General features: G+C 38.0%; 1 protein-coding gene across 6 annotated transcripts in view; it reads left to right on the forward strand.

Annotated features, from left to right (window-relative positions):
* CSDE1 (cold shock domain containing E1, RNA-binding) overlaps positions 1-12504 on the forward strand; it is a 47410-nt gene extending 34906 nt beyond the window's left edge. For all 6 annotated transcript variants that reach the window (XM_006865872.1, XM_006865873.1, XM_006865874.1 and 3 more), the window contains 8 exons: positions 3281-3388; positions 3997-4172; positions 4776-4888; positions 5870-5989; positions 8788-8966; positions 9886-10049; positions 10741-10873; positions 11197-12504. In XM_006865872.1, coding sequence (XP_006865934.1) covers positions 3281-3388; positions 3997-4172; positions 4776-4888; positions 5870-5989; positions 8788-8966; positions 9886-10049; positions 10741-10873; positions 11197-11244 — 1041 coding nt within the window. In that variant the 3' untranslated portion in view covers positions 11245-12504. The remainder of the gene's footprint in view (positions 1-3280; positions 3389-3996; positions 4173-4775; positions 4889-5869; positions 5990-8787; positions 8967-9885; positions 10050-10740; positions 10874-11196) is intronic.
* The last annotated feature ends 150 nt before the right edge of the window (positions 12505-12654 follow it).

A 12654-nucleotide genomic window follows, 5' to 3' on the forward strand; every position in this document is an offset into this window, starting at 1 on the left:
GGTCAAATTATTTAACTTCTAAGATTTATTCTTGTTTGTAAAATAAGATCTAGAAGTAACTGTAGAACTAGTTAATATAATATTAAGTTCAATAATATAAAGTACCTAATATGCTCTAGTAGCATAGTGGTTACGAATTGGACTGTGAACTTTAAGGTCAGCAGTTCGAAACTACCAGCCGCTCCACGGGAGAAAGATGAGGCTTTCTGCTCCCGTAAAGATTTACAGCCTCGGGAACCCTGTACAGGGTCACTATGGGTCAGAACCGACTCGATGGCACTTAACAACAACAATATGCTTAGTGCATTTAAGCAGGATGGTGCTATAGGATAAGCACTGGACTGTAAAGCACAGGTCAGTGATTTGAACCCACTAGTCTCTCCTCTAGGAGCTCTGGTAGCGTGGTTATGAATCAGGCTGTGAACCTCAAGGTCAGCAGTTGGAAACTACCAGCTGTTCCATGGGAGAACGATGAAGCATTCTGCTCCCGTAAAGATTTACAGCCTCGCAAACCCTGTACAGGGTTGTTGTGAGTCGGAACCGACTCCACGGCACGCAGCAGCAGCAGTAACAGTCTTTCCTTTGGAGAAAGATGAGGCTTTCTGCACCTGCAAAGATTTATAGCCAGGAAACCCTGTACAGGGTCGCTATGAGTTGAAACTAGCTCAGTGGCACTAAACAACAATAAAATGCCTAGAATACAGTCAATAAATATTGTATCCTGGTTATATTCAATGACCATCAAGCAAAAGAAAAGATGCTCAACATCATTAGTCGTTGTTGTTACGTGCCGTCGAGTCGGTTCCGACCCATAGCGACCCTGTACAGGGTTTCCGAGGGTGTAAATCCTTACGGGAATAGAAAGCCTCATCTTTCTCCCGCGGAGCAGCTGGTAGTTTCGAACCGCTGACCTTTAGGTTCGCAGCCCGATTCGTAACCACTACGCTACCAAGTCATTACAGAGGTACAATTCAAACTCACAGTGAAGTGAGATACCACTTCATACCAACTAGGAGGCTGTGCTTTTAAAAACAAAACAACAGGTGTTGGTGAGGATATATGGAGAGTTTGAAACCCTCATCCATTGCTGGTGGGATTGTATAGCTGCAATAGAAAAGTTGCAACAGTTTCTCAAAAAATTAAACAGATAATTACCATATGACCCAGCAGTTCCACTCATCAGTATTTATCCTAAAGAGTTAAAAGCAGGAGCAGAAACAGATGCTTGGACACACATGTTCATTGCAGCACTGGTCAAAGTAGCCAAAAGGTAAAATCATCCAAATGTCCATCAATAGATGAATGTTGTTTTTTGTTTGTTTGTTTTTATGTACATAAAAGGAGGCATCAAAAAAAGTTCATGGGAAAATAGAATTGAATGGTAATAAAATATTTCCACTAATTTTTTTTGATACTACTCTCCCTCTTAACATACAATGAAATATCAATCGTAAAAAAAATGGAAGTCCTGATACATGCTGCGACACGGATGAACCGGGAAAACAATGTTCTGAGTAAATTCAATCACAAAAAGGATAACTACTCTGATTTACATAAAATACAAACACTTTCCAGAATAGCCAAAAATCCAGAAATATCCAGACTATAGAGATCTAAGTTTATTAATGGTTACCAGGGGTATACAGAAGGAATGGGAAAAGGTGGACTCACTTATTAGGGAACACGGAGCTTTTCTGTTAATGGCGATAATAAGAGAATAGATAAGGGTTATGGTTGGACCTGGTGAACATAATTATGTTCATTCACAACATGAACATAATTCATACTAATGATTTATCGTACATGTGAAGATTGTTGGATTGTCAAGTTTTTTGTTTTTTTTTTTTAAGGCGGGTATAGCAGGATGAATGGTAAAAATGAATCTGTTTTAGCTTAGTGCTTACAAATCAGCCTTCTAACTTCAGGGTCAGCAGTTTGAAACTACCAGCTGTTCTGCGGGAGAAAGATGAGGCTTTCTGCTCCCGTAACCCTGCACAGGGTCGCTATGAGTTGGAACTGACTCCTGACTCCATGGCACATAACAACAACAGTAATATGATCCAGCACTTAGGAAAAAAGTCAGAACTAAATTTGGAAAGTGAGCATTTTCCCCATAGAAATGCTAGTTGGAACCATAAAAATAGTATAATTTATGTAGATGTAGTACAATGTCATTAAAGTGTTTTGGGGTGGTGCTAAGGCAGTGATCTTCCTTATTATAAGGCAGTAGTTTAATTGTTACTGTAGAATATTGATACATCATAACTTTACCACCACCCCCAATCATATTAAGTGCTTAGAACAGTGGTAGATACTATACCAAATAAAATTTTCATGTATTGGTAACTGGTTGACATTATGTATATGACAGCACTGTTGAGGTGGCATAAGAGATTCAAAATAGGTAATATACAAACTTCTTTCCCTGACAAACTTCCTGTTAGAAATATATACTAGATTTGATATCCGATTGGCTATGATAAATATGCGAGTCTTGGTTTGGCACTGTAGAATAAGTACTGGACTGCAAGGTCAGCTGTTCAAACTCATCAGTCACTCGAAAGAACCCCTATACACAGTCCCTATAAGTTACTAGGTGGCACTTATCAACATGAATGTAAGCAGCCCTGGTGGTACAATGCTTTGCTGCTAACTGAAAGGAAGGTTGGTGGTTTGAACCCCAGCTGCTCAGGGAAAAAGGTAAGGCAATCGGCTTATATAAAGGATTGCATCCTCAGAAACCCTATGGGGCAGTTCTGAGTCGGGAACATAGCATGAGGAGCATGGAATTTGTGTATTTTACATTTTCAGTAGCCTTTCTGTATTCAACAATTATAATTTGGCCATTACAGCTGATTGTGCCAGTACTGTTAAGACTGCTTTTTTATATGGAAAATATGTTTCTATTTAAGAAGGGAGTCCTGGTGTAGCACTATAAGATAAGCACTCAACTGCAATGTCGGTTGGTGGTTCAAATCCACCAGCCACTCCTTGGACATCCTATATAGGGTCCATTGAGCAGAACCAACTCTGGCACTTAAAAAAACATTTTAAGAAGAGGAAAGGTGCTGTTGTGGCACTAAAGGTTGGTTTGAACTGCAAGGTCAGCGGTTCAAACTCACTAGCTGCTCCTTGGAAACCATATTCAGGGTCGTCATGATTTGGAACCAACTCAGTGATAATTTACAACATTTAAGAATGAACCTGGAGTAGGAACTTTCAAGAAATTGGTTATTTACTTTCTATCTCTCTACCCCTCCATTTCTACCCCTCTCTCTAGGAGGCTGAGGATGGCATTATTGCCTATGACGATTGTGGGGTAAAACTGACTATTGCCTTTCAAGCCAAGGATGTGGAAGGATCATCTTCTCCTCAAATAGGAGATAAGGTGAACTAAGATAATTCTGATTTGAAGGGAAATAGTGTTAAAGATTGCTGTCTTAATCATAAATCCTGGAAATTGGGTTCTTCAAATGTTAGCTTATTTTGCTGAGCAATTTTTTTACACCCAGAAGGTTAAATATTTGGAAGTGAAATTTATTTAATAAAAAATGTTTAATTAAAACCAACCCACTTAATTCGGTTAGAAAAATAAACCATTTTGAGGAATCAGTATTTAAGCATTAGATTAAGATTTACTTAAACCCATTAGATTAAATAAGATTAATACTATTAATCAGAAAGTTAAAATGATCAAAGTAAGATCACACCCAAGATTTCATATTTCGGTTTAATTTTCTCATACTTAGTATGTCTAATTTCCTAAATGTGCTCCTTTAGAGGAACACACTGAAGGGCAAAACAAAACTTTCTTTGTTAAAAGTGGAATGAGAAGTAGAAGTGTTAGTGTTGGGGCAAAAAATCTATACCAACAGAATAAAAGAAAAGATACTGAGGTGGAAAGCATGCTTTGGAGTAGTTGTAGGTCTCTTGTTTAGAGTTTAGGACTTGACATGAGAATGGCATGGCATAAATTATTACTCTTATTTTTTATAGGTTGAATTTAGTATTAGTGACAAACAGAGGCCTGGTCAGCAGATTGCAACTTGTGTGCGACTTTTAGGTCGTAATTCCAACTCCAAGAGGCTCTTAGGTTATGTGGCAACACTAAAGGATAATTTTGGATTTATTGAAACAGCCAATCATGATAAGGAAATCTTTTTCCATTACAGGTAAGGAATGCCTCTTAGGCACTTAAAACTTGATATCTTGGTTTTGGTTTTGGTTTTGGAGTTAAAACATTTAGTGTTGATTGCTTAATATATTTTGAATTCCAAATTTAATGTTGAGAAAATTTGTGGCAAGACGTAAACTGAAGTTAACATCATCTATCTCCATATAGAAGGCGTGTGGCCAGAAGTTAAAAAAGGTCTATGCATTGAGCATTGAATAGTAGGAGCATTTCTGTTCCAATGAAAGAATTTTGTTTTATATGTTGGTATCACAGCACCAGGGAATTGTTATGAGCATGGGCTCTAGCAACAAGTCACACTGGGTATGAGAGCACACACATTTAGTAATTAACCTCTTGGTATCTTAATTTTTCATTTCTGATTAATCCCTTGGTATATTAGTTTTTCAGTGTCTTGAAGCTAAGAATAATGGTGCTTCTCTATAGAGTATTTTTTTAGGATTAAATGAGTCAAAACACATAAAGTGCTTAAACATTTCCAACATAAGTAAATAAGTAAGTTGTTGAAGAAATGCACATTACTTGCTACTGTTGATGTTTGTGGTAGTGATTTATTCAAGATAACATTTTCTTTACTCCCCAGTGAATTCTCTGGTGATGTCGATAGCCTGGAATTGGGTGACATGGTCGAGTATAGCTTGTCCAAAGGCAAAGGCAACAAAGTCAGTGCCGAGAAAGTGAATAAAACACATTCGGGTAACAAATTCGACTTCTGTTTATGCACCTATGTTTTGAGTGAGGGATTGGGGTTGGAGAGAAGACTCAATTCTTCTAGATAAAGGTGATTCTCAAGGTTTGGTTCCAAGATAGCTAGCTACATCAGATATCATCTGGAAGCTGTTCCAAATGAAAAGTCTTGAATTCCACCCCAGACCTACTAAAACTTAGGAATGGGCAGTCTGTTTTTATAAGTACTTAAGTGATTCTGATGGTAACTTAAGTTTTAAATCCCCTGACCTGATTATTTTTAGGTAACTTTTAAGTTATTGTGAGTTCAGTGTTTCTTCAAAAAATAATTGAAGATATAAATTTTCATTGAATTGGAGTCAAAGAGATTACATACCCTAGAGGAGTATTTTGGAGCAGAATTGAGTCTAAATGGCATATTAAGAAAATCATTGCCAAATAGTAATTTAGGCATACATGCTATTGAAATGAAATCAGTCAGGGAAGGGACATAAGGAATATTGTTATTTAAGTGCTGTTGGGTTGGTCTCGACTCATAGCACTCTGTATAGTCTCCAAAGAGCAGTTGGTAGGTTTGAATCCCCTGCTTTTATTGTTAAGTGCCATGGAGTAAGTTCCAACTCATAGGTTTCTGAGGAAGCTGGTGGTTTTGAAACGCCGACCTTGTGGTTAGCCATCCAATGCTCATCTATAGCAGCACCACATTAGGGTTGCCATTTTAGAGACCAGGGAGGCCTAACTAAAAAAGGTAATACTTGATCCACTTGAAAAGATGATTAGAGAGCAAGATGTTTTAGATATGAATACTTGTTAATTCCATAAACAAAGGAGATATTTTCATGGTTGTTCAGAAGTATTCAAAGTCAACTGACAGTTGAAGTAACCAAAAACCCTGTTTTCACCTTTCCTTTTTTTTTGCTTAAATTGTTTTCCTAAGGAGTAGTTTAAATACAACTCTTGAAAGAGAGATGTACTTGCTTTGTTTTACAGTGAATGGTATTACTGAGGAAGCTGATCCCACCATCTACTCTGGTAAAGTCATTCGCCCCCTGAGAAGTGTTGATCCAACACAGACTGAGTACCAAGGAATGATTGAGATTGTGGAAGACGGTAATAACACCCCTATCAAATGGTTTCAAATTTGCCATACAAGTGACAAATCAGTCTTTTAAACCATGGTGTGTATGTGTGTGTGTGTGTGTGTTGTTAAGTGCCATCGAGTTGATTCCAATGCATAGTGACCCTGTGTAGGTTTCCAAGGAAGCAGCTGGTGAGCTTGAATCACCGACCTTGGAGTTCAAACTACTTTGCAGTCTGATGCATTAGCCCAAAGCGCCACGCCAGGACTACAAATATACATGCATACATACATATATATTCCCTGAAAATGGTATCAGTCCTGTATTTAAGTTGTGAACAAATGACTGCTATGTGAGCATATGCCGTTAACTCTGAGTCATATTGAAATTGATTAAGAACACACCTCACATAAGAATACTCATTTAATATGTCTCTATTGACTGAACTTTATAATTTTCTCTATTCACAGTATTTTCGTTCTATGAATAATTATGCTTTCTGTATCTATTCCTTAAAAGCTATTAATAGCTAAGGTTTCAGGGGGCTCCTACTTGTCTTTAGGCTAAAGTGCTTTATAATTTTCACTTTGCTACATTTTTTTCTCCCATCTTTGAGAATTCTCTGGGTTCAGATGCCACCCATCCCCTCTAATAATACCCAGAAGACCCAATTTTTTTATGGTCTGTGCATAAAACAAAAAAATAGGAAACTCTGGAAGATTGAGGTAATAGAATTGCCATAATGGTAGGTGAGAGGTTTGCTTCATAAAGAAGACAAGTCTTTGTGCCATCTGGGAAGTCGAAGGTCAAGTAGAGAAAGAGCAGGACATTTGGGAGAAGAAATTAAACTGTTTCTTTGCCACATGGAGGTCTGAGAAGTTTCTATTTTACATAGAACTCTCACCTCCAATTAACAATTGACTTTATGTTTCAATCTTTTAAACTAATGGCATGACATCATATCCCTAAAAGGAAAATGTGGACAATTTATCTTAGTCTATTGACCCAGTACTGTAGTATATGTTGTTATTGCCGTCGAGTTGGTTCTGACCTATAGCAACCCTGTATAGAGTTTCCTAGGAGCGACTGGTGAGTTTGAACTGCCAACCTATGGTTCAAACTGACCTTACGGTCCAGTGCATTGTCCTGCAGTGCCATACCAGAGGCCTCTGTAGCATATAATCTAAAGCAAAGATTTTGTGGGAAAGGAAATTTTCTGGAAATCACTAAGCCTACGTAGAGGTTTTTACAAAACCAAACATCACATTTCCTACTTGGTGACAGTAACATCTCGCAAATAAACACCATGCATATAAATGTGTATGGGTGTGCCATTTTTCATCACCCCTACCCCTCCACCCCCAACAACAAAAATTGTATAGTATGCACAATATTTGTATAAAACTATGGTACATAAATGGAGTTCTGGTGTGGCGCTGTGCCATTTGTGCTGCAAGGTCGGCAATTCAAGCTCACCAGCTGCTGTGGGTTGGAACCATGTCGATGGCGATTAACCACTACAATATGGTACACAATACAGCTTTTAAAAGAGTACAATGAGTAATGAATGTAGGAGCTTTGAAGTTGGATAGACAGATCTGAACACCAGCTCTTTCACTTCATAACTCTAATGTCAAGTAAATTTCTTTCTTAACTTAGTTTATTCATCTTTAAAATGGGAGCTTCTCTTCACCCTGAGGTTTTATGACAATTAAATGAATTAGTATAAGTGCTTAATAAATGGAAATTCTTATTCACTAGTCCTGGTGTGGTGCTGTGGGTTAATGTGCCAGACTGCAAAAACATTTGAACTGCAAGGTCAGCAGTTCAAGCTCACCAGCTGCTCCTCCGAAACCGTACACAGGGTCACTGTGGGTCAAGATCGACTCAACGGCACTTAACAACAACAACTTATCAGACTAGTTATCTCTAACCACTCTTTTGAATGATTTACTCTGCTGGAAGAAGCTTTTTCTGGTTAATCTGCTTATGCTTTATGATTCCAGTCTTTGTGGGAGGGAGAGGACTTCACTTACCCTATAATCATTTGTTGTTGTTACATGCCATCAAGTCAGTTCCAAATCACCACCTGTATAGGGTGATTAAAAGCATTTTCGGTTCTGAAGCTTTCCATTTCAGCCTTATGTTTTTCTCCTCTTCCCCACTTTGTTGATTCTGTGGATTTACCAGGTTAAATATCTGATCCAGGTAGCATGCACTGACCTCTCTAGGGCATGGCTTGCCAAATAGTGGTGGCCACTTTCTTGGAACATAGTCACCACCAAATTGTCTTTGACTGCATTCTTATAACAACAGCAAAGTTGAGTGGTTGTGACAGCCTAAAATATTTATTCTCTGGGCCTGTAAGAAAAAGTTTGCTGACCCCTGATATAGGGATATTAAGATTATAGAAGCAGTATCAGAACAAAAAAAGGAGGTAACATGCCAAATAAATATTTCTGCATTGCTTTGTTTTTGCCTGGCTAGCTTTTTAATGGTTGGTTGGGTATTGAGCAAAAATATTTTTGGCTGTTTGACTCACATTGTAAATTTGAGAAGAAAATCCAGTAGATGACATTAGCAACCCATAGTGCTTAAAATGTTCAATGAGATTGTCAGTATTAGTGTTACTTTTTAAATTAATAAACACAGTTTAAAGCGTTCATTAACTAGGTAGGTTGTCTTAAGATATCAACTTGTCGTGTTTTTCATGGCAGTAGTTAGCACTCAGTAACATTTTTAAGGAACATGACCTGTTTTTAGAAACCGTTATTTATATAAATATATTAAAGATTGCTGTGGAATATTTATAACTACTTCTCCTTACAGGGGATATGAAAGGTGAGGTGTATCCATTTGGCATAGTTGGGATGGCCAACAAAGGGGATTGCCTGCAGAAAGGGGAGACTGTTAAGTTCCAGTTGTGTGTCCTGGGCCAGAATGCACAGACTATGGCTTACAATATCACACCCCTACGTAGGGCCACAGTGGAGTGTGTGAAAGATCAGGTAAGATCTCAGTTTGATCTTTTTACAAGTTAAAGAGTTTTTGTTTGGCCAAGTAGTAATGAAATCTTTTTTTCAGCCAAGAGGGAACCATTAGCATTCATTTGGTTTTTATCTCTACCCATTTTTTGTAATTAAAGTCGCTTATGAAAAATACCTAGATAGCAAAAAAACATGTAACATTATTGGCAAAGAGAAAATAAGAGTGCTGTTAATAATTGACAATACATGATAGGGAAAATTAGTCTAGTGAGATTTCCAGAATATAAACAATACAAAGTTTTTAGTGCTTTAGCTTAGAGCTACTTTTGTACATGACACAGCTAACTAACTAGAGGTGCTTATAAAATTTAAGTATAGAGCAAACAAAACTCTGGTAGGTACTTGTGAGTTCTCAGAGAAGACATTTTTCAGAATCAATACAGTGAATAAAACAGTTTGTTATGCTATTATTTGTTTAATAATTCTTTGTTGGTAAGTACCATCGAGTCAGTTCTGAGCCTGCATAAGGTTTACTAGAGAGGCTACGTGTGGGTGGGGGTATGATTTGAACCTTGCAGTTTAGCAGTCCACTGTTTATTCCACAACACCACACCAGGACTCATTGTTGATAATTCTGTAGGAGGTCAAAATGACACCATAGTTCAAGTAATTTTGATGAGTTGAAAAACATAGTTCTTAATATGTGAAGGAGCACCTACAGTGATTTCAAAGACAGTGTCTTCCTGACATGATTTACAGCCCCATAGGGTGTTCTTTGCTTGAAGAGCATCGCCATAAACTGCCCTTGGTAGCTGAGCTGGAATATTAGCATTAATAGCATGTTTTATAAATCCTAATTAGTCAGTCAAGCATTTTGCTTCATTCAAAGTAGAGTACTTTGTTGTATATATTATTTTAGCTACTTAATTTTTAATTGCAGTTTGGCTTCATTAACTATGAAGTAGGAGATAGCAAGAAGCTCTTTTTCCATGTGAAAGAAGTTCAGGATGGAATTGAGCTACAGGCAGGAGATGAGGTGGAATTCTCGGTGATTCTTAATCAGCGCACTGGCAAGTGTAGCGCCTGTAATGTTTGGCGAGTCTGGTGAGTTTTATTTTTATTGGATCAGTAACCACTCTGAACTGACTCACAACTTCTGGGGTTTATTCTCTGCCTAATCACTTTTCTTACTTTTCCTTCACTGTTTATTTTCCCCTGCACTATGGTTATTTCTTACATTTAGTGGTTGTCATTATCTAACCTTTAGGGTTATATACTCCCAGTGAAACATATGGGCACTTGTATATATCAGATCTTTTCCTATTCTTCCTCGCGCCTTTTCTTAAGCCATTTCTAGGTTAGGTTCTGATTTTATAGTTTAGCAGTCCTCACTCATAAACTTTAAAAAAAGAATTGCAGTACCATTGCTACTAGTAGAAGAGCTTTGAGTCCCTAGAAATATTTCTTTAAATTTGGTTGTTTTGTTTTTAAGGTTCTTTAAATCCATTGCCTTGTTTTATTCATCTGTGGAACTGGTCTCTCTGGTTTCAGACAAGTCTAGGGATGACCCTCGCCCAAATGATTCTTCCAGCTCCTACGCAGTAATAAACTGAGTTGAGAGAAAAAAAATACAAACTTGTCTATCCTGTATTGCTAACTGGCTAGATGTGGCAAGAGTAGTCCCCTCATTAAAAGTGAGTCATTTGGGTAGTTAGGTGGAAAACACATTCTTCTGCAAGTATTTGCCTTCTTCCCACCAAGTGTTGCTTCTTCTGACCTGTTGATTTTATTACAGCGAAGGCCCCAAGGCTGTTGCAGCTCCAAGACCTGATCGGTTGGTCAATCGCTTGAAGAGCATCACCCTGGATGATGCCAGTGCTCCTCGCTTAATGGTTCTTCGTCAGCCAAGGGGACCAGATAACTCAATGGTATGAGGGCATACCAGTTTGGGGGAGGCAGCTGACAGAGCATCAGATTACAGAGGTGTCACTCATTTCACTATAGATCAGCCAGTTTAATTTAAAAAAACAAAGAGCTTCAGTATTGACTATATATAATGGTTGCTGCGATTTCTTGATAATTTGAACATAAAGATTAAATAATGAGGTCAAAGGGATTACTGTAGGTTTTCTATTCTGAAAAAATTGGTGGTGGTTAAGATGATTGAAAATATTTTTGTACTATTAGAATTGTGAGGGTACTGTGATTGTCATGTGCCCAGGTCACTAACTGCAATTTTATTTCTTCACAGGGATTTGGTGCCGAAAGAAAAATCCGTCAAGCTGGTGTCATTGACTAATTACATCCACAAGCACATCATTTAATCCACTATGATCAAGTTGGGGGGATTTTGGTGAAGAGTTCTGAATATCTCCCTCTTCATGCCTCCCAAAATCTGGAATACTTATTCTATTGAGCTATTACACCAGTTTTAACACCTTCCTCGTGTTATGTTTAAAAAAATAAATAAATTTAAGAAAACCATTTTAAAATTATGCACAGTTGCAGCCTGGAAAACTTAAGGTGGCGCCTTCTAGTATCAATTTTAGGAGCTTTATTTGGTGCATTTAACGCAACTGGTAATTGCAAAATCCACTCACCTGTGTAAGTGATATAGACATTACCTTGTTGGCCCTGTGAAATTCTGCACTTGATAATTTAGTGTCTACTCTACCTTCATTACGTTTGGCAAAATGTTCTGCCTTAGCACTCGGTTGCATTCTTTTCCTTTTCTTTCTTGTTCATTATGCTTTAATTCTGAGGACCATATAAGGGTAGACTATATTACCTTTTAAAATTTACAAAAATTTATGTAGGCAAACCATTTCCTTAAGTTGATGGCCAAATGTTAAAATATTATTTTTTCATATCATTTATAATCTTATCACAGCCCACTTAATGAAGTTTGGTTAGCGTTCAATGAAAATTATCTTCCAGAGTAGCAGTATTTTTTTTTTTCCCCTGGGATTGGGGGGGGGGGGTAACTTTACTACAATTAGTATGTATGGTGCAGAATTTCATGCAAATGAGGTATGCAAGCAGTGTGATAATTTAAACATATTTAAACAAAAACAAAGGAGGAATGCACAAATTTGCTGCTGCTTAGATCACTGCAGCTTCTAGGACCCAGTTTCTTTTACTGATTTAAAAAAAATAATAAAAAAAAAAAAAAGTTGTGCCTGAAATGAATCTTGTTTTTTTTATTGTAAGTCACCTGGTTCCTGTGTCCTGTAAAAAGAAAAATACAGGTTCTGGAGCTTTGGTGTAACTTCTGTTCGACCTAATATCACGGGAATGGATTGGTCTGATTACTTGGCCCTCATCTTGAATTGGTCACATACAGGTCCCTGGCCAGTGGACTGAAAGCTTTGTCTAAGATCATAGGTTCAGCTCAGGGGGTGTGGGGGAGGGCGCTTTATCTTCCCCTTTGTCTTTTGCGGTTTTGATCTCTGGGTAAAGAGGCCATTTATCTTTGTAAACACAGAACATTTTTGCTTTCTCCAGTTTTCTGTTAATGGCGAAAGAATGGAAGCGAATAAAGTTTTACTGATTTTTGAGAACCACAGCACCCAGCGCTTTCATTATCGAAACGTCCTGTTTGGGGAGGGGTGGATTTGGGGTGGGGCCTGCCGCGTGACTGTTTTGTCGGAGGCCCACGTGGCTGGGGCGGGGACTTGGGCGCCCTCTTGGGCGCCTACTGATGGCGTAG

This window comes from Chrysochloris asiatica, unplaced genomic scaffold, assembly GCF_000296735.1.
Source record: "Chrysochloris asiatica unplaced genomic scaffold, ChrAsi1.0 scaffold00085, whole genome shotgun sequence".
NCBI classification, from domain to species: domain Eukaryota; kingdom Metazoa; phylum Chordata; class Mammalia; order Afrosoricida; family Chrysochloridae; genus Chrysochloris; species Chrysochloris asiatica.